At 42.0% G+C, this 22,277-nt stretch overlaps 1 protein-coding gene across 2 annotated transcripts in view; it reads left to right on the plus strand.

Moving 5' to 3' along the window:
- The window catches only part of LOC125903742 (bone morphogenetic protein receptor type-1A-like), a 68,870-nt gene that overhangs the window by 32,208 nt on the left and 14,385 nt on the right, over positions 1-22,277 (plus strand). For both annotated transcript variants that reach the window (XM_049600865.1, XM_049600864.1), the window contains exon 3: positions 13,705-14,064. In XM_049600865.1, the coding sequence (XP_049456822.1) occupies positions 13,998-14,064 (67 nt within the window). In that variant the 5' untranslated portion in view covers positions 13,705-13,997. The remainder of the gene's footprint in view (positions 1-13,704; positions 14,065-22,277) is intronic.

The following is a 22,277-nucleotide window of genomic DNA, read 5'->3' on the forward strand; positions in this document are numbered from 1 at the left end:
TCTTTCCCTTCGCATTTATGTATTTCTGTCTTTGACTTCATTCTGTTTTTGTGTGTTTTGTAGCCTTTTTTTCTTCATTACTGCACAACTTTCTATTTCTGATTATACATCTCTATTTATTACTTGTTCTGTGTTTTCAGTTTCTTTTTCCTTTTTCTTCTTTACACACAAACTCACACACATACATGGACAAACACACACACTGACACAGGGGACCACCTATATCGCCGTGTTGTCCGTGCATGGCTCTGTGGCCTGGCTGCAGTTTCCAAGGCGACACGGTGGATGAAACCATCCCGCCTCCCTTCACGGAGTCCGGTCTCTGACCAGACCACCCACCCACACACACACACTCAAACAGGGCCAACTCTCCGTCTGCTACAATTACAGCTGTATTTTAGTTTTATGTTTTTACGTCTCGGGGGAAAGTTGTCTGAGCTCCAGTCCTCTCTCCAGTTTCCACTCCTTCATACTGGGATAAAACCAGTGCAGCCTCCTGGCAGCAGCTGAGGCAGAAAATTACTTTTTGAAGAAATCCACCAAAAACACCAGTAAAGAAACCTCAAGGTCAGAGTGTGATTGGCTCTGGGCGCTGGTGACCTCAGACAGCTGGTTTGAAAATGATAGACAGCAGAAGAGGGCGGGGCTTAACTGTGAACTTCCTGTCTCTGAGAGAGAGAGAGAGAGAGAGAGAGAGAGAGAGAGAGAGAGAGAGAGAGAGAGGTGTCAGATTGTAGCAGTTGTTCTCACAGTCGGTTGAGGACGCTATCAGAGCAGTGACTTCCTTAAAGCATGTGTGTGTATGCTGGGGTGTATTTTCCATTACCTGGTTCCCACATCACAGCAACAGATGGAGAAGGAAGGAGGAAAGGAAAAGGAGGAGGAAGGGGCTGGTGTTGATAAGCAGCAACAATCAGCTGACAGTCGCTTCAGCTTTAAGACAGAAAGAGGTAAACACAGGGCGAAAACAATTAGTTATTTAACAGATAATTAACCACCAACTATTTGTTTATTAGGAGTTTGTTATTTATTCTTTCATTCATTCTTTTGTTCCAGCTTCTCCAGTGGAAAGATTTGCATTTATTGATTAGTCGAAAAATAAACCGGCTAACTATTTTGACAGTAGATCATTATTATAAATTTAATAATTATTCAAGCAAAGATGTCACATTTATTGGTTCCAGCTTCTCAGCTGTGAACACTTGTTGCTTTTCTTTGTCACATATGAAAGAAAACTTAATATGTGCAGAGAGTTTGGATTGTCGGTTACATAAAACAGGGTATTTGAACACTTCTCCTTGAGCTGCTGGAAGTCAGAACAGGCATTTTTCAGTGTTTTCTGACATTTTATTGATTGAATGATGAATCAGTTAATTGAGAAGTTCTTTAATCATCAGCTGCAGCCCCTTTTATATCACATTAGATTGAATATCTAAAAAAAAACCCAACTCACTGAAGATGACACCTTTGGGTCCAGGAACTTAGGGTCTGCTACTTTTCAGCTACTGCTTTTACTATTTACTCAAATTTTAGAGTCTTAACAATGAAAAAAATAATGACATGCAACAGATTAATTAAAAAATAAATAATCATTAGTTGTAGTCTAAAACTGAACAAGAAGGAAATAAATCACATTCATTTTTTTATTGTATAAAGGTGAGCAGCAGAGATCTTTGATTTCAGCATGAACCAGGAAGTTAGGAGAAAATCATTTTTTTGGCCGGATTAGCCCAAAATCGATAAGGTATTTCAGCAAAACTTTTTTGACAGATAAATGGGGAAATAAAATACAGGATTGTGATGTTAAAATTAGGGATGGACATTTACTAACTTCCATATTTGATTATTCATTCAATTATTATACAGTACTCCAGTACTTGCTAAAAAAATCCAGCATAAGAATAGGAATGTAATTTGACCAACAACAGAAAACAACTGCAGTTTGAAAGTCCATAAATCTCAAATTAACCTAAGAAAATTCGACAAACTTTCTGTCGCTGCCATTTGTGTCCATTACAAAGGTCAGATGCAGACTGAAGCATCGCCTCCAGACTCAGTAGCCGTCTCCTCACGCATAGTTCAACACCTGCCTGGTTAGCACGAGTTAACATCAGAAACCGAGCAGTTTAACAGTCCCAACAAACTCACACTGACACAGAAACTGCTTGACTCCGTTGTTAAACCCACTGACAACTGTTTGTTTTGTCATATGATGCTAAGAATTAGCACAGGGATTTGTCTGTAGGTTTGACCTTTTGTCTTTCTTGTTTGTCAGATTCCACAGATCAAATTTTGTAATCTTGGGGACTGATCCACATCATCAGCTAAGAATTACACTGCTTGGCTATAGTGGGTACATCACTAGTTTTATGATTGGATTGTGCCTCTGACCTCTGTGTTTAAGTACTCAAAGCCATGTAGAGGAGACGCTGATGACCCAGAGCAGAAGTTTGTCATTTTCAGGGGATGACGTGGGTAACAGCGTGTTTTGTTTTCCTCCTCTTAAACAATTTTAGCAGCGTTATTTTTAAACCTGCGACCAGGAGTTTGACTCTGTTTTGGATGTTCTCAACAACTGCGGAGTTAACTGGTTTAAGTGGGATGGTTGTGTTGTGTTGGGAATTTTCCAGTCCTCTTGTGTCCGCTCTGGTCATCAGTGTGATTTATGATCATAATGTTGTATTTATGGTCTTGAGTGTGTGTGTTTTATGACTCGGCTGTAGGACAAAGGCATCACTGTGCTGGTGATGGATAGACCTGTTTCTATGGCGATTAGAGTGATTACAATTACCTCCAGGGAACCACATCATACTGGTTTATTACTTAATGACTTTGTGACCAGGCTTAATGTCTGTGTGTCTCTGCATGTCCACAGGGCGGCCTGAAAAAAAATTCATTTGTGGTGTCTGTGTATTGATACAGTTTTGCCATGCTAAATATCCAGATCCTATGCTGTATTGATTTTACCCCCACTCCTACTCTTAATCAGTTATCGGATGATATTGATACAGACTAAATGGCTGAAAGCGTTCACTTCACATGGGCCTTGAACCTGTGTTGCCCCCATGGATGCTGGGTGATGTGTGTAGCTGTAACATGAGAAATGAAGAGGCGGAAAGTGATGAAATGAATGTTTGTAGCTGCAGCTTCTCTGCAGATCTTCTTCTGTTGACCTCAAATGAAGTTAGTCTGTGTGTGTGTCTGTGTGTGTGTGTGTGTGTGTGTCTGTGTATCTGTGTGAGAAACAAACAAGGCACAAACACTGACAAGTTCAATTTGCTCTCTGAATTCGAGAGACCAAAGGCCAATATTTGTATGGTACTCATGCATGTCCTGATACCAGAAATGTAGGCAGTCGGTAACAATGCCAGTGAAATGTCATATTTCTTGATACCCTATACAATACCATGATAAAAAGAAAATAATAAATCCCATGTACTTCAACATACACTCATTTTATTAAAAACATTTGAATGTAATTTAATCTAAATTTTACTATTAATCCCTAATGATCCACCTCAGATGCAAAGTTCTTGTCTATGTACATTCATGATTTTGTTGTGTAAACAGAAAGCCTTCAGTATATTAAGATATTTCTCCACCATTATTGTCGTTTACAGTTTAGCATTTTGGTGTGTTATTTGTCCCGCCCCTCTTCCACCGTGATTGAATGTCTGGGTAAAAAGTGACAGTAAAAAGCACAGATTTTTATTCAGAATTGAACGGTTTTCTAATCTGCAACCAAAACAAAAAAAGCCAAACATGTAGCATTCAGCGAAGAATAGACGCTCAGCACCTCGTCACATTGTGCTGTTTGTAGCAGGGTGTAAATACGTGCCGCTCACATTGCAAAGAATTAACAAAATACACTGGTCTCAGGAGTTTTTCTTTTCGACGAGTCGAGATGGAACTTTTGCCGCAGCTTCACTTGTCGCCGTCTTTCACATGTTGCCGTTGTCCTTCCGTGCTGGTTCTTGTTCTCTTGGCATTTAAAGGCAGATTAGAACTTTTGTAGACATTACATGCTGCTCCATCAGGCCCAGAAGAATTGCATCCCCTGTACCTACAGTACTGTAGAGATTTTGGCATCAAGTTGGTTCTGAAATTTCAGTTGTCGTGACACCTTTTCTTACTCCTTCTAGTAACAGCTGCATGTTTAATGTCCATTGGAGGACAAACATCCGTAAATCTGTTGAGAAATCATGTGTAGAGGTTCTCCTCGCAGCCTCACTTTTTGCCTCATAATCATCTTTCTTCAGTATGAAATTAATCCAGATGATTGCTGTCTGACTTGCCAATCTGCCTGTGAAAACACAACAGATATTTAATTTAAAATAAAATAAACTAATGCCACAAGTTGATCTGGAGGAAATATGTTGTTCAGGTTTTAAACAGGAGCTCTTGGTCAGGACTTATTGATTTAAATGAAACCAATATTTGCAACATACACAGCTATTGCATCAATTATTCCATAGATTATTTCCTCAATTTTTAATATTGTGGCGTGTAGAATATAAAGCCCATCACGAGCAGCAAAATCCCATAGTAAAGATGGGATGAATGGGTTTAGTTTCTACAGTGGGCACCATCTCAAGAAGTTCCTACTTTTCTCTTAAGGTGATTTAAAATCATCCTGTAAATGTTGTGTCATTAACAAACGGTGGTGTAGAGGAGGGGTGGTCAAGATGATTTTGTGGCATTGAATAAAGGATGATGATGAAGAAGAAGAGGAGGCAGAAGATGCAGGGAGGAAGAGGCCCGCAGCGCCGCTCACCGGGGCTCGGGGTATTCTGGGTATTCTTATGCTAATCCATCGCCGGGGATGAGGCGCAGAGCAGCCAAGCAAACAATGGCAGTGGAGCCAGAAAGTCTGGCCTGCAGTCTCCCAGGCCCTGAAAGGCATGTCGGGCAGGGCGCCGACACCAACGGGGAGGCTGCTGCTGCAGCACCCAGAGGCCCGCCTGCAAGGAGGGGCCCCTGGAGGGGACGGGGAACGGGGCCAAGATGAAGGGAGAGAGGGGAAAGAGAGAGGAAAGGAGAAATGAGAAGCAGCAGGGAGAGAAGAGGAGGAGAAGGAGGAGGGAAGGCAACAAATGGAAATGGAGAATGGGGGAAGAAAGAGGAGGTAAGATGAGGAAAAAAGAGAAGGAAAGAGGGAGGGAGGACATGAGAGACAGAAATGAAGAGGGGGAAAAGAGCAAAATAAAGAGAGAGAAGAAAGGGAAATACAATTCTGCAAAGGAAATGTGATGTGAAGAGAAAGAAACAAACGAATATCGCTAAAGAGGAGGAATAAAAATGTGTTGCCCAGGATACCATGATATCTTATGAGGTGATCTTCTTCTGTGGTTTTGTAGCTGTCACAGCAGACAGGACGAAACGTAATGAGTTAGAAAAACTCTTTTTGCAGTGTGTCAAAAGTCAAATACACTTTCTCTGGCTCATAACTGTCGAATCTGAACACATGGACCTGAAACACTCAATAAACATTCATAGAAATCAGAGGAAAGAAGACACCCCACATAACTGCAGAACTTACCTTAGAATCTTAACATTCTGAAGTTTTCTTCAGATTCAAAGTAGTGAAGTGACAGCTGGCTGTACATCCACACGTACACTATAAACAGGAACCACTAACAGCTAATTCGGCCCACTTTTAATGGTGCTAATTAGGAGGGGGCAGTTAATCCAGTTAGTTTAGCGGTCATCATCATCCCTCCCACATTTGCTGTTTTCTGGGAAGTGAATTGCAGAAACCACATAGCACATTAAAGTAATGTACAAAAATGCAACTGAAAAGTTGATGTCCCATAAGGCAGGGGTGTCAAACACTCAGCCCATGGGCCAGAGCCGGCCCACCAAAGGGTCCAATCCGACCCACTAGATGACTCGACCAAGAGGTGCCAGGTTCAGGAGCAAGATAAACATTTCCTCGGCTACTTCATGCAAAATTCTGCCGACCAGGATGCAGTTCTTTGATATAACCATGAAATAAAATTGCACTTATTTTTCTTGAGACATCTCAGACTGTTCATCTGTTTTGTGAAAGGATGAATGTCTACAGAATATACTTGTTATTCTTCATGCAAAAAAAGGCAAAGTATTGGAGCTGAGAAACTGTGAGCGACATTTCTCACTATTTTCTGACAGTTTTCAGATTAAACAGTTAATCAATATATTAAAATCTTATTAATTGGACAGATAAGAAACTGGGGATGAAACTAGTACACCGAAACAAACAGTTTCAGTCCATCCCTCCAACTCGCTGTGCTCCGTCCCAGCTGTCCTGTTAATATTCTCCACCAGCTCCGATCCCAATCTCCCTCATTACTGCATTTATTTGTAGAGCTCAAGAGCTGTCGGTCTCCGCTGGTCCTCCAATCAGGCCTCTGTGGCGTTTATTTAGTCTGCCGCCATTCTTCCAGAGCAGGAAGTGGAGACGCATTAAGGCTTGATTATTGATGTCTGGCCCCTCACGCTGCAGTCCTTCCAGGGGAGAGGAGGAGGAGGAGGAGGTGAGGGGGGAATATTAGAGATGGATTATTAATGCCTGTAACCCCCATTACCAAGGTCCAGTGTCACTTTCCAGTATTTTAACGGCTCTGTGAAGAGCTGTAAAGTTTGTAAATCATGTGGACACGAGGAGCTGGAGCCACTTCAGAGCTGCAGCATTCTCCAAAACAAGCTGTCCAACGTTTAAATGTCGTAAAACCATTTTCCCAACGAACACACAACCTCTCCATAAGTTAGCACATGCTGAAACATTTGTGAACCATCAGGTTGTAGGTTTGAGTAAAACTATGTTCTGTGAATCTCTGGGAGTCAGTCGTGCCCCGAGCAGGATTTACACAAGGTGCTTGAGGGGGCTTGAATTATGAAGGGGAAAAAAATCAAGCACTTCAAAATAGTCCAGTTTATTTGTTTTAACAAAGTGCTCAAAAAGTCCTTGAAATTCAAATCACTCACATAATGATGTCTTATATTGTGACTTAAGTTCTGTTCAAGTCATTAATTGTGAGGATTTTGAACAGCTGTGCCTAAAAATAAAGGGGGGGGGGTTAGTAACCCTTCACTGAGAAGAGACATTGATCACTTCATTTATTTATGTTTATTAAGAAATTATCTTTTGAAATTAATTTTCTCTGGGGCTGTACCCAACTCAGAACTATGTCAGTCAAATCAGATTCTGCCTTTAAGTACGAATATTCAACGATTAGGGTTTTTTTTAATCCATATTATTTTATAGTTTGAAGGGGGCTCAGTGAGACGTTCAATGTGACATTTTTTTGTCGACACCAGATATCCAACAAAAGCCAGAGACTGTGTCGTATTAAGTTGCTGTGAGCTGTTAATTTACAACTTCTAATCAGAAGTGAGACGATAAAGGCTGAATCCAAATGTCCGAACTTCACCGCACTTGCAGACTCGCAGACTTTGCGGGCGTGTTCCCGGGCAGTCTTGGAAATTGGGACAACCCTTTACATGGGATTTATGTCTTATTATCTGCAGGGACAGATGAGAGGTCAGAATACAACAGCAGTTACAATGATTGTAATCGTGAGTAAGACTTGAGGGCTGCTATCAGCGGCTTATGGTCTCTGTCCTTGCAGACTTTACGTGATGCCGGTGAACTCGTCACAGTACATATGACTGAAGTCCGCAAAGGCTCAGTCCGCAAGTCTAGAGGGTGGACATTTGGATTCAGCCAGTGTCATCTCAAAACCTTACGGAGGAAAGTTTCTCCTTTGTGCCGCTACATCATGTCCACAGCTGCTTGTACCAAAGAGTAGCGTGAAAGTCAAGAGCGCTCACTTCGCAGCAAAATCTGGCGACCAAAACGTCTCAATCAGCTAATTGTTTTACATCAGTGAGCTAATTATGAATCAACAAAACATTCCAGTTTCACATTTAAGTTCATTCCTGACCTGGACAATAGCAGATCTACCAAAAAGTCTTCAGGTCTGATCTCGATGCCAACTGAGTAAACTCTGTCTAGATGTGGTTGAAAGCTCTTAAAAAATCCTGATTTAATTTTTTTTTTTTTTTTTTTTTGTCAGCCATTGTTGCGTTTTCTTTATCAAACCAGAATTGGAAATATCTAAAGATAGCCTTTGTGGGAATTGAACCTCTAACCCTGACAGTATAAACGCGTTGCTGTGGCCAAAACAAGACTAATCCTAGTTAAAATAACAGCACTCACAGTGTAACTCATACACACTGCAGCAGCAGCCACCAGTCATGGCAGTGTAATATCATTTTACATAATAGTTTTTATTGCCGGCTACCTCTCCAGCCAGATGAAAAGTTATTATACCCAGAAGCTTTTAAAGAGCTCTCTTTCTTCTACAAGTCTTAACCCACTGCTTGGGTTTCTATCCCACCAAATTTCCCAGCATCCCCAGAGCGGTGTGACCTCAAATTCCTTCCCCTGAGGGGGGCCGGCCATGGCTCAGTGGCTCCCTGTAAGGGCGGTTTATTCTGTACAGGTGGGACCGCTAACAATACCTCCTTTCATTCCCGTCCTCCAAGACTCTGATGTCACGTCCAGGTAGCCAGAGCAGCTACGCTACATTAACCTCGTGTTAGCTGAGGAGGCGACCAGAGGAGGAGGGAGTCGGGACAGGCTCGAACAGGACAGAACAGTGTGCACATGATCTGTCTCTGAGGTGAAAGGGTGCAGGTTTGAATCCCGCTGAAGCCAGAACACATGAAACTGGCAGGAGGGACAGTCTGAAAAGCAGATTTCAAACCTTTTGATCACTTATTTTACTTTGCTGGTTTACTGCTGCCTCTATCAGTTAGTGTGTAAGGTCAAGAAGAGAAAATGTGCCAAACATAGCGTACACTTTAACTTTTTTCATGTGGGTCTTTTTAAATGGTGACTATATGTTTTGCTTTGGCTACTGTTAGCTTCCCTTGAGGTAGATTTGGTCCATTAAAGATGCCAGCAAAGCAACACAGTACATAAAATAAGCGCATACGGCTGGGCAATATGGCAAAAAATATTATCACTATAATTTTCCCCGTATTGATCAATATCACAATACATAATTTGATAATGCTGCGAGTTTGAAAAATATCCTGATAATGTCTGACACCTGAAGAAACCATTTGTTGTAAAGCTGGGGTACAGCAGTTTGAGGTAAATATTTCCTGCCTGGGAGCTCATACCTGCAGTCTCTCACTTTAATTCATTTCTCATGGGCATTATGTCTTTGACTAGAAAGTATGACACTGCGTCTCTTATATCTCTGCTCCTTTTCGATTGCTTATCATACGGGGTTACGGCGGCAAAAGAGGACACTATCGATTGCTGTTTTGGCGCAGCCCTGCTAGCGCAGAAGTGCTAGGCCATTGAGTAACACATGTTGGTGGACTTACTGCAGTTTTGGCCTTGATTTTTATGCTCTCACTGAAGTCGCTGGGATGCAACCTTTTCAGGTGGTGGAAAAGATTTGTTGTTAGCTATCCTGGTTGGCACCAAGCGACGGCATATTTTGCAGACCGGCTCTGTCCATGTGTCGTCACCTTTGAAGTAGCCAAACCTTCTTCAGCTTCACTGCAGCTTTGCTCCTCACTTCCACTCATTTCCCCCTCTTTCAATTATGTCCATGCTACTTTCAAGTCCTCCTCACCTCATGTACAATGACACACATCCTCAACACTGCAGATTGACGGACAACTGTCTGTTAATTTCTGCTGCATGACATGCTGTTTGGATCTATAGAGGTCTATCTATATCAAGCAAAAATGACTATAGTTATATATACATTTTATTGTGATCCTGTTTCGAGATCGTTTTATCGCCCAGCCCTATAAGCACAGCAGAAATGTCCGATAATTTACATAACATCATTACTTTTATAGCCGTTATTTACAGCATATTTTATTTATATTCCAAATTTTATATTTTTCATGTACCCACTGCAGCCTAAAATATTTAAATATTTTACTTCTTTGAGCCTCAGTGTGAAAACAAACTAGTTTGTCTCTGTCATGTAGATGTACAATATTTCCATCTGAGATGTAGTGAAGTAGAAGTAGCATAAAACAGAAATACTCGGACTTGTACTGATTCCTTATTATTTGAAGATCTGCATGTTAACAGTTTAACCTGTCATGAACGTCGTACATTTAGTCGTCCATACCTGAGGAGCATGAGTCGGCATAAATGAGACACTGGTGTCTGCATTAAAAAAAAAAAAAGTATTGTCTCTGTTAGCTTCTGCTGCTGGGGGAAGAAGAAGGAGCTCGTTGTTTGACAGAGAAGCAGGCTGAAGGATTAGAGACAAGTTTGAACACGAGGAGGAAGAGGAGGAGGAGGAGTGAAAGTTACCTGACACCCAGAGGGTCTAGAGTTTGGAGAAGCGTGCATTTATCTCTTCAATTTCATTTCTCTGAGTTGACAGATTAAATTGTTTGTTGTCTTAAAGCCTCCGGTGAGACTCTGTGTGTGTTTTTGAGCCATGATAACGCTCAGTCCCCACGTCACTCACCTGTTTTACATATACTGTACGTATACGTACGCATGTGTCATCTTACCTTGTGTTTTCAAAGGGAAGTGGACGTGTCGGGTGATTTAAGAAGGGTGTGTGTGGAGGACGGGGGCAGCTTCCTGTCTTGGGGGCTCACAACAGACGGTCCTTCCTGAACCTGCCTCGTCTTGCCCTCCTTTTCTCAGTCTGAATGTGTCTTTGTGTGTGTGTTATCTCAGCGTCCTGCTGCTGCTGCTGCTGCTGCTGCTGTTGTCGATCTCTAAATGGAGCAAAGAGCCACAAACAAACTTCAGGTTTTGTTGTGGCAGCGAGGTGAAGATATTTCCACTTTACCGTTATCGACACAGTGACGCCACACAGACAGCACTCATCCACTCCCACATACAGTATCACAACACACACTCACTCACTGCCCTGCTCACACACTTTAATCCTCCTTTTCCTCTCATGCACATTTCTTATCTGTACGCTGAGTTTGAATATGTGCACCTATGATTAAAAGGACTCTTGTACTCTTTTTTTTTTCTAAACTCCAAACTTAAGCTGCTGTATCTGCAACATAAGATCTGATTGTGCCCAACATGACTGAAAGAGAAAAATGTCAGAGAAATGGAGCTGACAAGGACAACAAGTCCCAAAAAATTGTTGATGTTCTGCCTCCATGTACCTGTTAACTCCATACATGTTTACACCAGGGGATATCTTCCTGTTGCTCCTCAGAGAAGCAGTCATTTTATCGTAGCGGCTCCCCTGATCTGCGAAAAGAAGCACAGAGTGTTGCCTTAAGGATCAAAAAACAGATTGTTTTTGTTTAATAATGCAGGTCCTGAGAAGTTGATGTGTTGATACTGCATTTTTTATTTTTTTTAATTGTAGAGAGAGATCATGAATTTGTCTTTCAGGGTAATTACGTTATTGATTACTGTACGATATGTGGACATGACCTCGATACTGCCCGTTGTGTTTATTTGCATCCTTGTTAACACAAAAATGTCACCAACATATTAGCCAACATAATGCCAGAACAAACAGCAGGCTTTTCCTGAGTCCAACCATTTTAAGACCTGGGCTTAGTGATTCTTCCTTTTTTTTCCTCTCCTCCCCGCCCACTTGCTCAACCCCCAGAGGGAACCCCCGACAGAGGGATGTCATATGCTGTAAAGCCCTCTGAGGCAAATTGTGGTTTGTGATACTGGGCTTTATCAATGAAATTGAATTGAATTAACTGAGGTGTTCACGGAGCTCCACTAAGCAGGTTAGACAAAAGAGTCACCCCTTGGTTTTGTTTTTGTAGGCCACATTTTACTCAGTCACAAACTGAGTAATTATGGGCTACTCCTTTAAAGGTACTATATTTAATACATGTTGCTTTTTTAAATATTCACAGATGTTATTGACTTTTTTATAAAAATGTTGGATTTTTTTCATACTACATAATATTACAATGCCTGAATATTCTCAAGAATTAAAAGTCCATGCTCTTTGAAAGGGTGAAGTTGCACTAATATGCTATTATTATAATTATATCAGTGGCATTAAATGGTCTCAAAATGACAATAATATTGTTTATTGCAGTTATTTCTGCTTGTTATTGTGGCCAGTACTAACCATTACTCTTCTTGGGTCCAGTCGAAGTTTTGGACACATCTGGCGGCATAATGTTATCCCAGCATATGTACGACCAAAGATAATAGCATTATATAGTCACTCACTTTACAGTAGGAAATGGCACTTCAAAATAAAAGCTCTGTGTACTTCACTGTACTTAGAAATAAAGTGTATCTACAAACTTTTGTTTGTACTCATGTTTGTGAGTCACTTGCGGTCCATGCAGAATGGACCTGAGACCCACTTTTGGACCATGACCCATCAGTTAGGAACCACTGGTGCAGTGTTTTGAGGTCTGATAAGTCTTCAGACTCAAAGATCAGTCAGTATCACTCAAACTGGACCTCCTAGATTACAGTTCATGTCTCACCTGTAGCTGAGGCAATACAACACTTCCACCAATGCTGTCTGATTTTAATCTAAAGCCTTAAATCCAAGTCTTAACAATACAGAAATGTCCTCACTATGATGGTTTAAAGTGATGTTGGTCCTCACAAAGATGACAGTAGAAGCCCACACAAACATCCAGTCATTCCCTAAAGGTGCTCACAGACTCGGGCATACTATAAGCGGAGCGGACTCCGCGAGGAATGTCTGCAGTCATTCGGGCTTCCATAGTCGAGTGCACTTCCACGTTGTAGTTTCCTGTAAAAATGTCCGTGAAACACTACATTACCCACGATTCTTGCGTGTTGTTTACAGTCTTCTGTTGTGGCGATGTGAAAAATACATGCTGAGCAGTCTTTTGTGTGACACTGGTGCGTGGAGCGGAGTCCGTGCGGTCGTAAAATCTGAGCTTTGCACGCACAGGGCTTACGGACGTCCACTTTTAGTCCAGGCGGACCTCCAGTCCGCTCCGCATACGTTCCGCCCGAGTATGTTCTGGCCTTAATGTGGCACTCTTTCGCTCACACTTTCACTGTCTCACTCCCAATAATACACACATGTCCTCACTTACTCATATACACTCACCAGAGCCTGTATGGTATTCCGTGTGTGTGCGTGTGTGTGTGTGTCTTTGTTCTCAGCCTCCTCGGCCAGAGATGTGTGAAAAGTGGGTCACAGGTCGGACCTCTTTGTCCCCCTCGGGCAAATGAAAAGTGACAGACACCGGCCACGCATCACCACTAATTCACTCTCACTCACTCACACACACACACACTCACTCATACACGCACACACACACACGCACCCCTCCATCCCTCTCGGCGCCCACTAATTGCAGCATGCCGTTATCAGCGCTGCGCAGGGCCAGCGCCTGTAATTTGCAGAACATCCCTGGACAAATAATTTGGTAGTTAGTCGGACAGTCGGAGGCCAGCGCCGGGCCGGCAGGGGTCAGCGGGTCACAGCTCACTGAAGACGAAGGGGATGGAGAGGGAGAGAGCTGGAGCCAAACTCAACTAAACCACTGCCTGATGTTGTTGAATGTTTTAAAACCAAACTCTGTTCTTCATTAAATCATTTCTACTCAGGTTGCCTCCTAAACATTGAGTCAAGCCTAATTTTGTCAGTCAAATCTGTTCATCAGTGAGGAGTAAAGCTTCACTCTTCAGCTGATATTAAATTATGTCGTCGTCTTCTTCTTCTTCTTCCTCAGGGTTTTGGACCCAAAGAGCCAGTGAGACAGAAGAGCATCTGATATTGTGATACCACCCTCCCATCGTCTTCCCCCTCCATCCCTCCTGCTTGTTCTCAAGCTGACCATCCTTCTCTCCGAGGCCTCGTCTGGCTGGCCTCGTCGACTTCCCCCACTCTCCCTCAACTCCTGCTGTGGATTAAAGACTTTTATCGGGACTCTGAGTATCAGCTGAGCAGAAAGCTCCTGATCACAGAACACGGCCCAGTCTGGGCCCAGTTCCGGTCCAGTCTCAGTCCAGTCTCTGCTGCAGGATGGCAGGTGTACCGTTCTGTTTGGCTGTGATGGCCACCGCACTCCTGCTGACCCTCGGAGCTGACGGTAAGATATTACACATTCTCAGTTTATATATTATATTTAAATCATCTCATGTGCTCTTAATGTCTTTCATTGATCTTTGTCACAGAATTATAAAGGATTAAAAAACACAACTGGCAGCTTTTACTGTTTAAAAAGTTGAATAAAAGTCACTTTAAACAATTAAATGGTTACTTTCATCGCTATGGTTGACCTTCATACACACACATTAAGTATCCTGTGCCAGCCATCATCTGATTCGTCACAAGAAGCTTGCTAAGAATTAAAAAACAAGAAGTATTAATGGAATCAGAAGACATAGAAACCTGTTAAAAGATGAATTTCTTGAGTTATGTTGCTTGACCTTTGAACTACATGAACTTTGATCCTCATAAGACTTCAGGTTGATTTAACCTGTCATTCAGCACAGTTGTTTACAAGGAAACAATTAAAGGTTTGACAGATGATTGATAGGTGATCAGCTCGTTTAAATGAGATGTGTGAGCTGTCGTGCGATTGAATGCTTCAAGGAGTTGAGCTTTGGAGGAAGAAGGGAGTATTGAGAAGTGACACTCTACTCTTTAAAATCTATGTTTCCTTTTGCAAGCTCCTTGACTGTAGAGCTTTTATGTGTACAAATCTAAAGTACTGTACTTTGATCAGTCGATTGTACTAGAGCTGATCATCACCTGCTGCAGAGACAAACTTTTAGACCCAGCACAATAAATTTCACGTTCACTGCGCCTGACATTCAGCTGTCTGTGTCCAGAGTACACGCCACAGACAGAGCTCCACACTCTTGCAGCACATGGGACAGCACTCCTAATGAACGGTTCAGCTCCAAAATAGGAAATCAAAACGTGGCGGCATGTGTTTTAATCGTGGCAGGCCGAATGAATGTGTGGGAAACCCAGCTCTTGTTCAGTGTTGTTTTTGTCTCTGCTGTCTTGTTGATGCCTGCTGCTTACAGTCTGGCGCCTGGCCGCTACCTTTTTATAAAGCTCCAACCTCACCTGAGCGTCCAGAAACATCCTGAACACATTAAATAAGAAGAAAATAGGAACATACAGGCAGAGCGCAAAGTCACTGCAGCTACATACACCACCGCACACATCTCATTGGTCTTGGTCATTGAGAGGTTCTTTAGGTTAAATCCTGCATAGTATGACTAACAAATTATTAATCGCACACTTACCTGATGGAATTTTTTCCCCTTCAGTATCTACAGATTGTGAGCATGCGTTCACATATTGGGCAAAATCGGATTTTTGCATGGCCAGGGCATTTAAGAATACAGTATTGACCCAAATATCAGACAACTCGTTCTGTATTGTATGTTTGAAAAAGCAGGGGTTCAGTTGTATTCAAGGACAAGACAAGTTTGTTGTAACCCATTTTAAATGTTTTTAGAGTTAGTCTGCCTTAAAAGTGTTTTGTTCAACCTGCAGAGAGGACAGACTCAAGAAATCTCAAGCTTGCCTCACCTTCACAGTTTGTGCTTTTTCAAGCCGCAGCTGAAAGTATGAAAGTAACAAGTCTAACATTGGTACAGATTGTATGTCTGCTGTGGTGTTATCTGTTCATCACTTTGGATCAAATCCTGCACTGATCAGCTGCTGCTAGACGTTTATGAAAAGCTTGTGTGACATGTTTTACTGCCAAGGAGGAAATAAATTCCTGACAAGTGAAAAGGAGACTGAATTATCTGTCAGGAAGCCAAAAAGTTATGATGTCAGAGATGACGAGGAGCTCAGAAAGAAAGTCTGAAGACTGACTGATAGAGAGGCTATACAAATGTGAGATTTACTTTCTGCTTTAATAGAAGTATTTTGGTCAGTGTGGTAAGTCCTCTCTCTGTGATGACTTACAGGCATACTTGATCTGTAAAACACGTGACAATCAGCATCCACAGAGATGAGACACACACTCTTGAGTTTTTCTGTAACTTTAGGCTGCAGTGCAACATACAAGCTCAACCATGAGCTGCTGAGTTACTCATTAACCCTTGAGTTTGTTTTCAGTGAGATAAGCATTACATTAACATAAAAAGTCACGATGCCCCTCCTCTGTAATCAGCACCCCCTCCCTGTGCACACAGATCTGTATCAGGGGCCTTTTGTTAAAGCTGTGATTAAGTGTCAATTGGCTGATAATGGAGAGGCTTTCGAAATGAACCCGTGGAAGCAAAAGGTCGGAGACATTTTCACTCCCTCATGTTTCTAAAAGAAATCACTTATCCTGGGATCTGACCGAGGCATTTAGTGATCACGTGTTTGGGAAGTTTTCAGGAGTGACTTGTTGATTTGCTGTTTTCCAAATGGTGTGTTTTGTTAAGAAGGAGTCTGTGTTAGATTAAAATCACAGGATAAAAGCTACTGAATTTAATGTTTTGTTTTCCAGCAGCATTTGACAGAGATTCTCCAATCCAACAACAATGACATAATACACATATTTAGTCAATACTAAAACAGCAAGGGGCTGACATGCTTTCTCGTACCACTTCTCCTTCTCTTCTTTCTCATCTTTCTGTAATTTCAGTAGTCTGTCGCCACTTCTAGGGCGTCAGAGGCAAACACTGCCCTCCCGACCCAACACTCTTTCTTTGTCTTGTTTTCTGTTCCTCTCTTCCTCTACCTCTCCTCCCCAAGTTCTCCACCTGTTTTACACTGCCTGTTCAAGGCGGGAATGTTGCGCTGTTATGCTGCCTCACCATGCTCTATACAAGGTATGATCAGGGAGTGGGGGGACAGAGTTGTCTTGCTTTTAATCTGCCACGGGGGGTAGTAACAGTGTTGAAATAGTGTTTGCATAAACGGGACAGCTGACTGGCACAGGTGTGACGTTTTAGCGACATGTTGTGTCTGATCCACCATGGGAGATTTAAAAAGTAGCTGTTAGCTGCTAGCAGTTAGTGTCTAACTCAAAGAAGAAGATCAGCTACCGTAAAGGTCCGCAAATTGGGAAAACAATGAGATCCAAGAGCTCCTTACCCTGCGAGCAGAGGACGATATTAGCCGCCATAGAACAGAGAGGGTGAATTACAGTCATTGCTGTGTTATGCCATTGTTATTGTTTATAAAGTGCCACCAACGCACATGTTTTATGTCACACTGGAGGCTGACACTGTTGTGTTACTGTTGCACCCGTCACGCCTCTTTTGATTGCGGGAATGCAAGAGTGCAGACTATAATCACACACTGGCGTGGGATGATGCCACCGTTGTTTGGTTCTGTGTGAAAGTGTAAAGGAGGCATAATGAAGGGACGTCTTTAAAATGGCTTATTTCTCTGATGTTACGTCACCTTCCCTCTCTCAGTCGCAGTCCCCCGCTTTCTCTTTCTTTCCCTCTTGATTCAGTCTATTAAAACTCACCAGCTACACATGAGACCTGCCATTTTCATTTAAAAAAAAAGAAGCTTATTGACAAGAACCCGACCCAATTCAAGCCCAGGGGAATAGTGAGAAATTACAGCCTGACCTGGTCGAACCTGGCTGGTTGGGTCAGGCCCAGTTGGGCTTGGGCAAAGAAACAAGAATTAATCATTTAAACAAGAATAAAAATGTTACTTTACTACTCTTTTTCTGGCCAAAACAGTGGAAAAACATGTGCATGTTTTCCCCCAGATGTAGTCGGTACAGTGTGGATGTGTTGAAAGTCATAAGAGCTGCAGCTCCGAACATGAGAAAGGTCACCTTCTGACCTACGAACACACACAGAGCAGGCTGATAAGAGCAGGGCGGTGTTCAGCTGAGTGTTACTGACTGTGATTGACTCCGGCTCTCTGATATCAGTCACACACACACACACACACACACACACACACCTAGTAATCTGGTGACGGAAAAGAGAGACTGTTTTTTTTTTCTAAAGTAAAGTTGATAATAAAAGCACAAAAAAAATCTCCCCCACTGACAGACTACAGTCAGTTTGTCTTCAGGGGAGACTTTATTTTCCTGTGATGGTCTGAACTCTACATCAGACATTTGCAGCCCTCTGAAGCGCTCTCTTCGTCCCGTCCACCACTCCTCCCTGCAGGAAGCTGTTGAACTGATTGTTGCCGCTCTCACTTCCCCCCTGCACATTAACTGTTTCCTGTATGGCGCTGTATGAGCTGTCAGCGGCGCTAAATGTTCCAAACAGCCATTGTTCTCCGGAAATATCCTTCAGTCCCTCTGGAGACATATTCGCCCTTTGAAACAGTGTTTATTTCCCCTCTGTGAAGACTGAGAGTCACTCAACACAACACGACTGATTTCACACTTCAACTGCGTGTTTCTTGATTCAGATTTTTATTTTATAGCACTGACAAATGGCTGCAGCCAACATTTTATTACGAGTCTTTCATTTCTTGTTGCACATATTAACAAGTTCCCGGGTTGTTTTTAAATGTCCAAACCCGAGAGATTCAGTTTATAGTGATATAAATAGGGAAACACAATAAATACTCATTTTTTAGGAGCTGGAACCAGAGCATGTTTGGCATTGTTCTTTGATAATTAATCAGCTTTATTGTCCACTAGTTTTTTGTGATGTAGAACAAAAGATAGGGACACCAGAGGCTTTCAAAATAAGAGCATAACATAAGAAAGATGACTTTGGCACTGGTGCAAGTCCTGATGTTCCGATTTTCGTCCAAAAAATTGCTCTACAGTTGTGGATGTAGTTGTGCAGCTACTTTGAGGCGATAGAGTTACTGTGCTGAGGGACAGAGAGGTGACATAACGGGTGCAGGATATTGTATCAGGAGGTCAATTTGGTAACAGTCGTCAGGATCATGCTCTCTGATCATCAGCTGTGTCGTCCTGCGGAAGTGATGACGACCTCTAGCAAGAGCAAACCAGCTTCTTCTCTCTGTCCTGATTTCAGCGTCAGACTGTAGAAACTTACCACAGCTCGAAAGAAATCCCCTTTGATGGATAAAATTAGAAGCTTTTAGAGATTTGAGAGAGATTCCCAAAGATTCCCACTTTCATCTTGTATTCACTGTGAGGCGTTTGGAGTTGATGTTGTTATACTGGATTGATTGATGGGATTCATTCAGTACGCTTGCTCTTCCTCTCATCCTTCTCCTCCTCCTCTTCCTCCTCCTCCTCCCGTGTTTCCAAGGTCGGAGGAGTGAGTGGAGCAGAGGGAGCTGACACTGATCGTCCTTTCGGGGTTTCAGTGTGGTTGACAGCTGATCTGTCCTCTCTCTGTCCTCCCTCTTCTCTATTCTTATTTGTCTGTGTCTGGAGGAGCAGCAGCAGGCGTCACTTAGGATGTGTTTGTTCCCTGCGGCCTAAAGGTTAACAGTACTTTATATTTTACTCCAGGGGAAATTTAAAGTGATAGAGTTTGCAAATATAAAAAGATGATCCAAATAAACAGAATTGTAAATATAAGTCAGATGTGTACGAAGTTTCTTGTAATCTGGAGTCTTAACGTGTGTGGTTAATCCACAGTGACCAGCAACTGGGTCACACACTACAAAGTCTTTCACCAGGAGCAGTCCCCGATGAGGATGTCACGTCATGTGGATCCAACCACAGCCTGGAGTTGTGTCTGGTGCTTACTAGAAAATATCAAAGCCGAACAGTGACAGTGCAGCTGCCGGCTTAAAGGCGATAAACTCTGTCCCCTCATTCTGCGATTGTACCTTTTGTAAAGAACAGAGAGTTAATAACAGCGTGATATCTCTGCCTTGAACAGGCTGTGTGAAAGAGACTTTTGTCTCTCTCTCCCTTTTAAACACAAAAACACACCTTGGAAAGTGTTGCAGCTCCTCAGCCAGCTCAATTGGCTGTAGCTTGCTGACAAAGTCCCTGAAGTCCTAATATTTATCATGCTGGATATTTGAGTGTCTGCGATGCATCAGTACGCCTATTGGTTTGTGTCTTGAAACAGTTCACACATAGTGCTTTAGCATCAATTTGTGAGCGCAGAGCCGACGCTGATTTGTCTCTGATCAGGGGCTTTTGTTGGGGATCTCCAAAATCTGTCAGCGAGCGGAAAATCAGGGCTAAATTGATGTAGTGTGAACGAAGCATTTATCTACTCTCGTCCTCACACAAGGGAAACTGAGCACAGTTAGCTCCCGAGGACAAAAATTTCACAAAACATAATCATCATATGACGTTTGAAATAGAGCATTGTTCAGTTTTTTGTTTTTTTAAACTGGATGTTGTTGGGAATGTTTTGATACTTGTGAAGTTGGTTCGATGCAGGACTAACACAACACAAGCAGCCGTATAAACACAGTGTCTTAATAAAACAGAGTCTGAAACTGGCAACTTAAGTAGTTAAATAAATAAATATTTGATAAAAGAATAAGTCGGAAAGACTGTGAATCAATTTCAGTCTTTGACAGTTATTGATACTGATCGATCTTGGTGTCTTAAAAAAAAAGTTTGTTCTATAAAATGCCAAAAATAAATTGAGGTGACGTCTCCAGTTGTTTGTTTTGTTGACCAACTGACTAAATCCTGTATTTATTAAGTGTATATTGTTATAAAGAAAAGAGAAAAGCAACACATCATAGAAGATTTAACCAAAGAATATTTGGATGTTTTTACCTGGACAAAGAGCAAAATGATGAATTGATCATCAGATGAGCTGCACATTAATTTCTTGTAGAACAGCTTATTAGATAACCCACGTTCTGAATTAACTTTTTGGAAAGTTAAAGCAGCTCATGTGAGTGTGACAGGTCTAACGCCCCCTGTCCTCAACACTGCTGTAAAGTCACACAGTGTTTGCAGATTGTTTGTTTAACTACCATGCTGCACCAGACGGGTGGAGGTTATCTCCTTAGAGCAGTTCAGAGTGAGTATGGTACGTTTCCAACACAGAGGAGAGGAGAAGATAACGATGACTTTCAGATACAGTTCGACTCTCCTTCATACACACTTCACCTTCTCCGCTATGGTAAAACAAACATTGCGTTCACCAGCAGCTCAGCCAAATTTACCCCAACACTACGTATTATTTCCCATTCATGCTACTTATTACTTAAATCCCACTGCGGTCATCTAAGAACAGGAAGTACTGGTTACTTTAAAAGTAAGATTTTACACACAACAATTTGACTGCTGAAGCAGCTTGTTGCTGCGGGATTTACACGTTTGGATGTTTTTGATTGTTGAGAACATGTTCGAGTTTAATGGACACCTATAAATTTGTGATGGGAAATAAATGGACGGAGTGTTCAACTGGCAAGTTTGACTCAGATGTTAATCAGATAAGGTATCAATCAGCGGGTCAATTAAGTCATCAAGTGTTGGCTTAGCCTCTACAATAGTATCGATAATTGTAATGTATTAGTAATAATGTTGAAGTGTAAACTGTTTGTTTGACAAAACAAACATTGTGAAGAGACAAGGCAACAATTTATAGACGTTCTAATCATGTATTTATGAACCCAGAGTGCTGTTTGTTATCTTAATTCTTCAGCTTTTTTGATTTCTCTTTGTCTGACTGTGGGCATGTGTTGAGTTTGATCATGCCATCTTTATTTCTCTGCATATTTGCAGACAGTGAGTCATTGCTGAGTAACTCCCAGCTGTAAAGTTCCTCTGCATGAGAACAGATATCTTTGTGTCTGCAGACCACACCGACTGCTTTAAACTAAAACTGAGCGTCTACTTTCAGCGAGTGGGATGTGACAAAGGCTAAAACAAGCGCTCCCTAGTTCGCTTCAACCCACATTCTTTCCATCTTTCCTCCACACGTCTACTGAATGTCCTCCCCCACGTTGAAGTCGTCATAATTTACAACCCAGCTTGTTCTGTTGTTTTCAGCTGTAAATCTACTCTAAGTTTTATTTAGTACATTTATTTATTTATTGATTTGCTGATTATCTTTCCAGTTAATCTTTTAGTCTATAAAATGTTATATAGAAAACACGTGACAAAGAAAAGCAGGACATCTTCTCGTTTAAGAAGCTATGACCAGATAATGAAACGATGATTCCATTATCAGAATAGATTACTTTTCTTTTGATCAGTTACTTCTTTCAGCTCCATTGATTTCTCCTGCCATAAGTTTCATCATCTTTAGTACGCTGCATATTTGTAGACGGTGAGTCACTGTTAAGTAACTCCCCGTCGTAAAGTTTCTCTGCATGAGAGCAGGGCAGCTGACTTTGTGTCTACGGACCACACCGGCAGCTTTAACCTAAAACTCAGCGTCCACAGTCGCCTTTTCCTCCAGAAGGTCAGATGTTAAAAATGAGAGCGGACGTCAGCTGACAGGTCAGAGT

The sequence above is a fragment of the Epinephelus fuscoguttatus genome, linkage group LG16 (genome assembly GCF_011397635.1).
Source record: "Epinephelus fuscoguttatus linkage group LG16, E.fuscoguttatus.final_Chr_v1".
In the NCBI taxonomy this organism is placed as follows: domain Eukaryota; kingdom Metazoa; phylum Chordata; class Actinopteri; order Perciformes; family Serranidae; genus Epinephelus; species Epinephelus fuscoguttatus.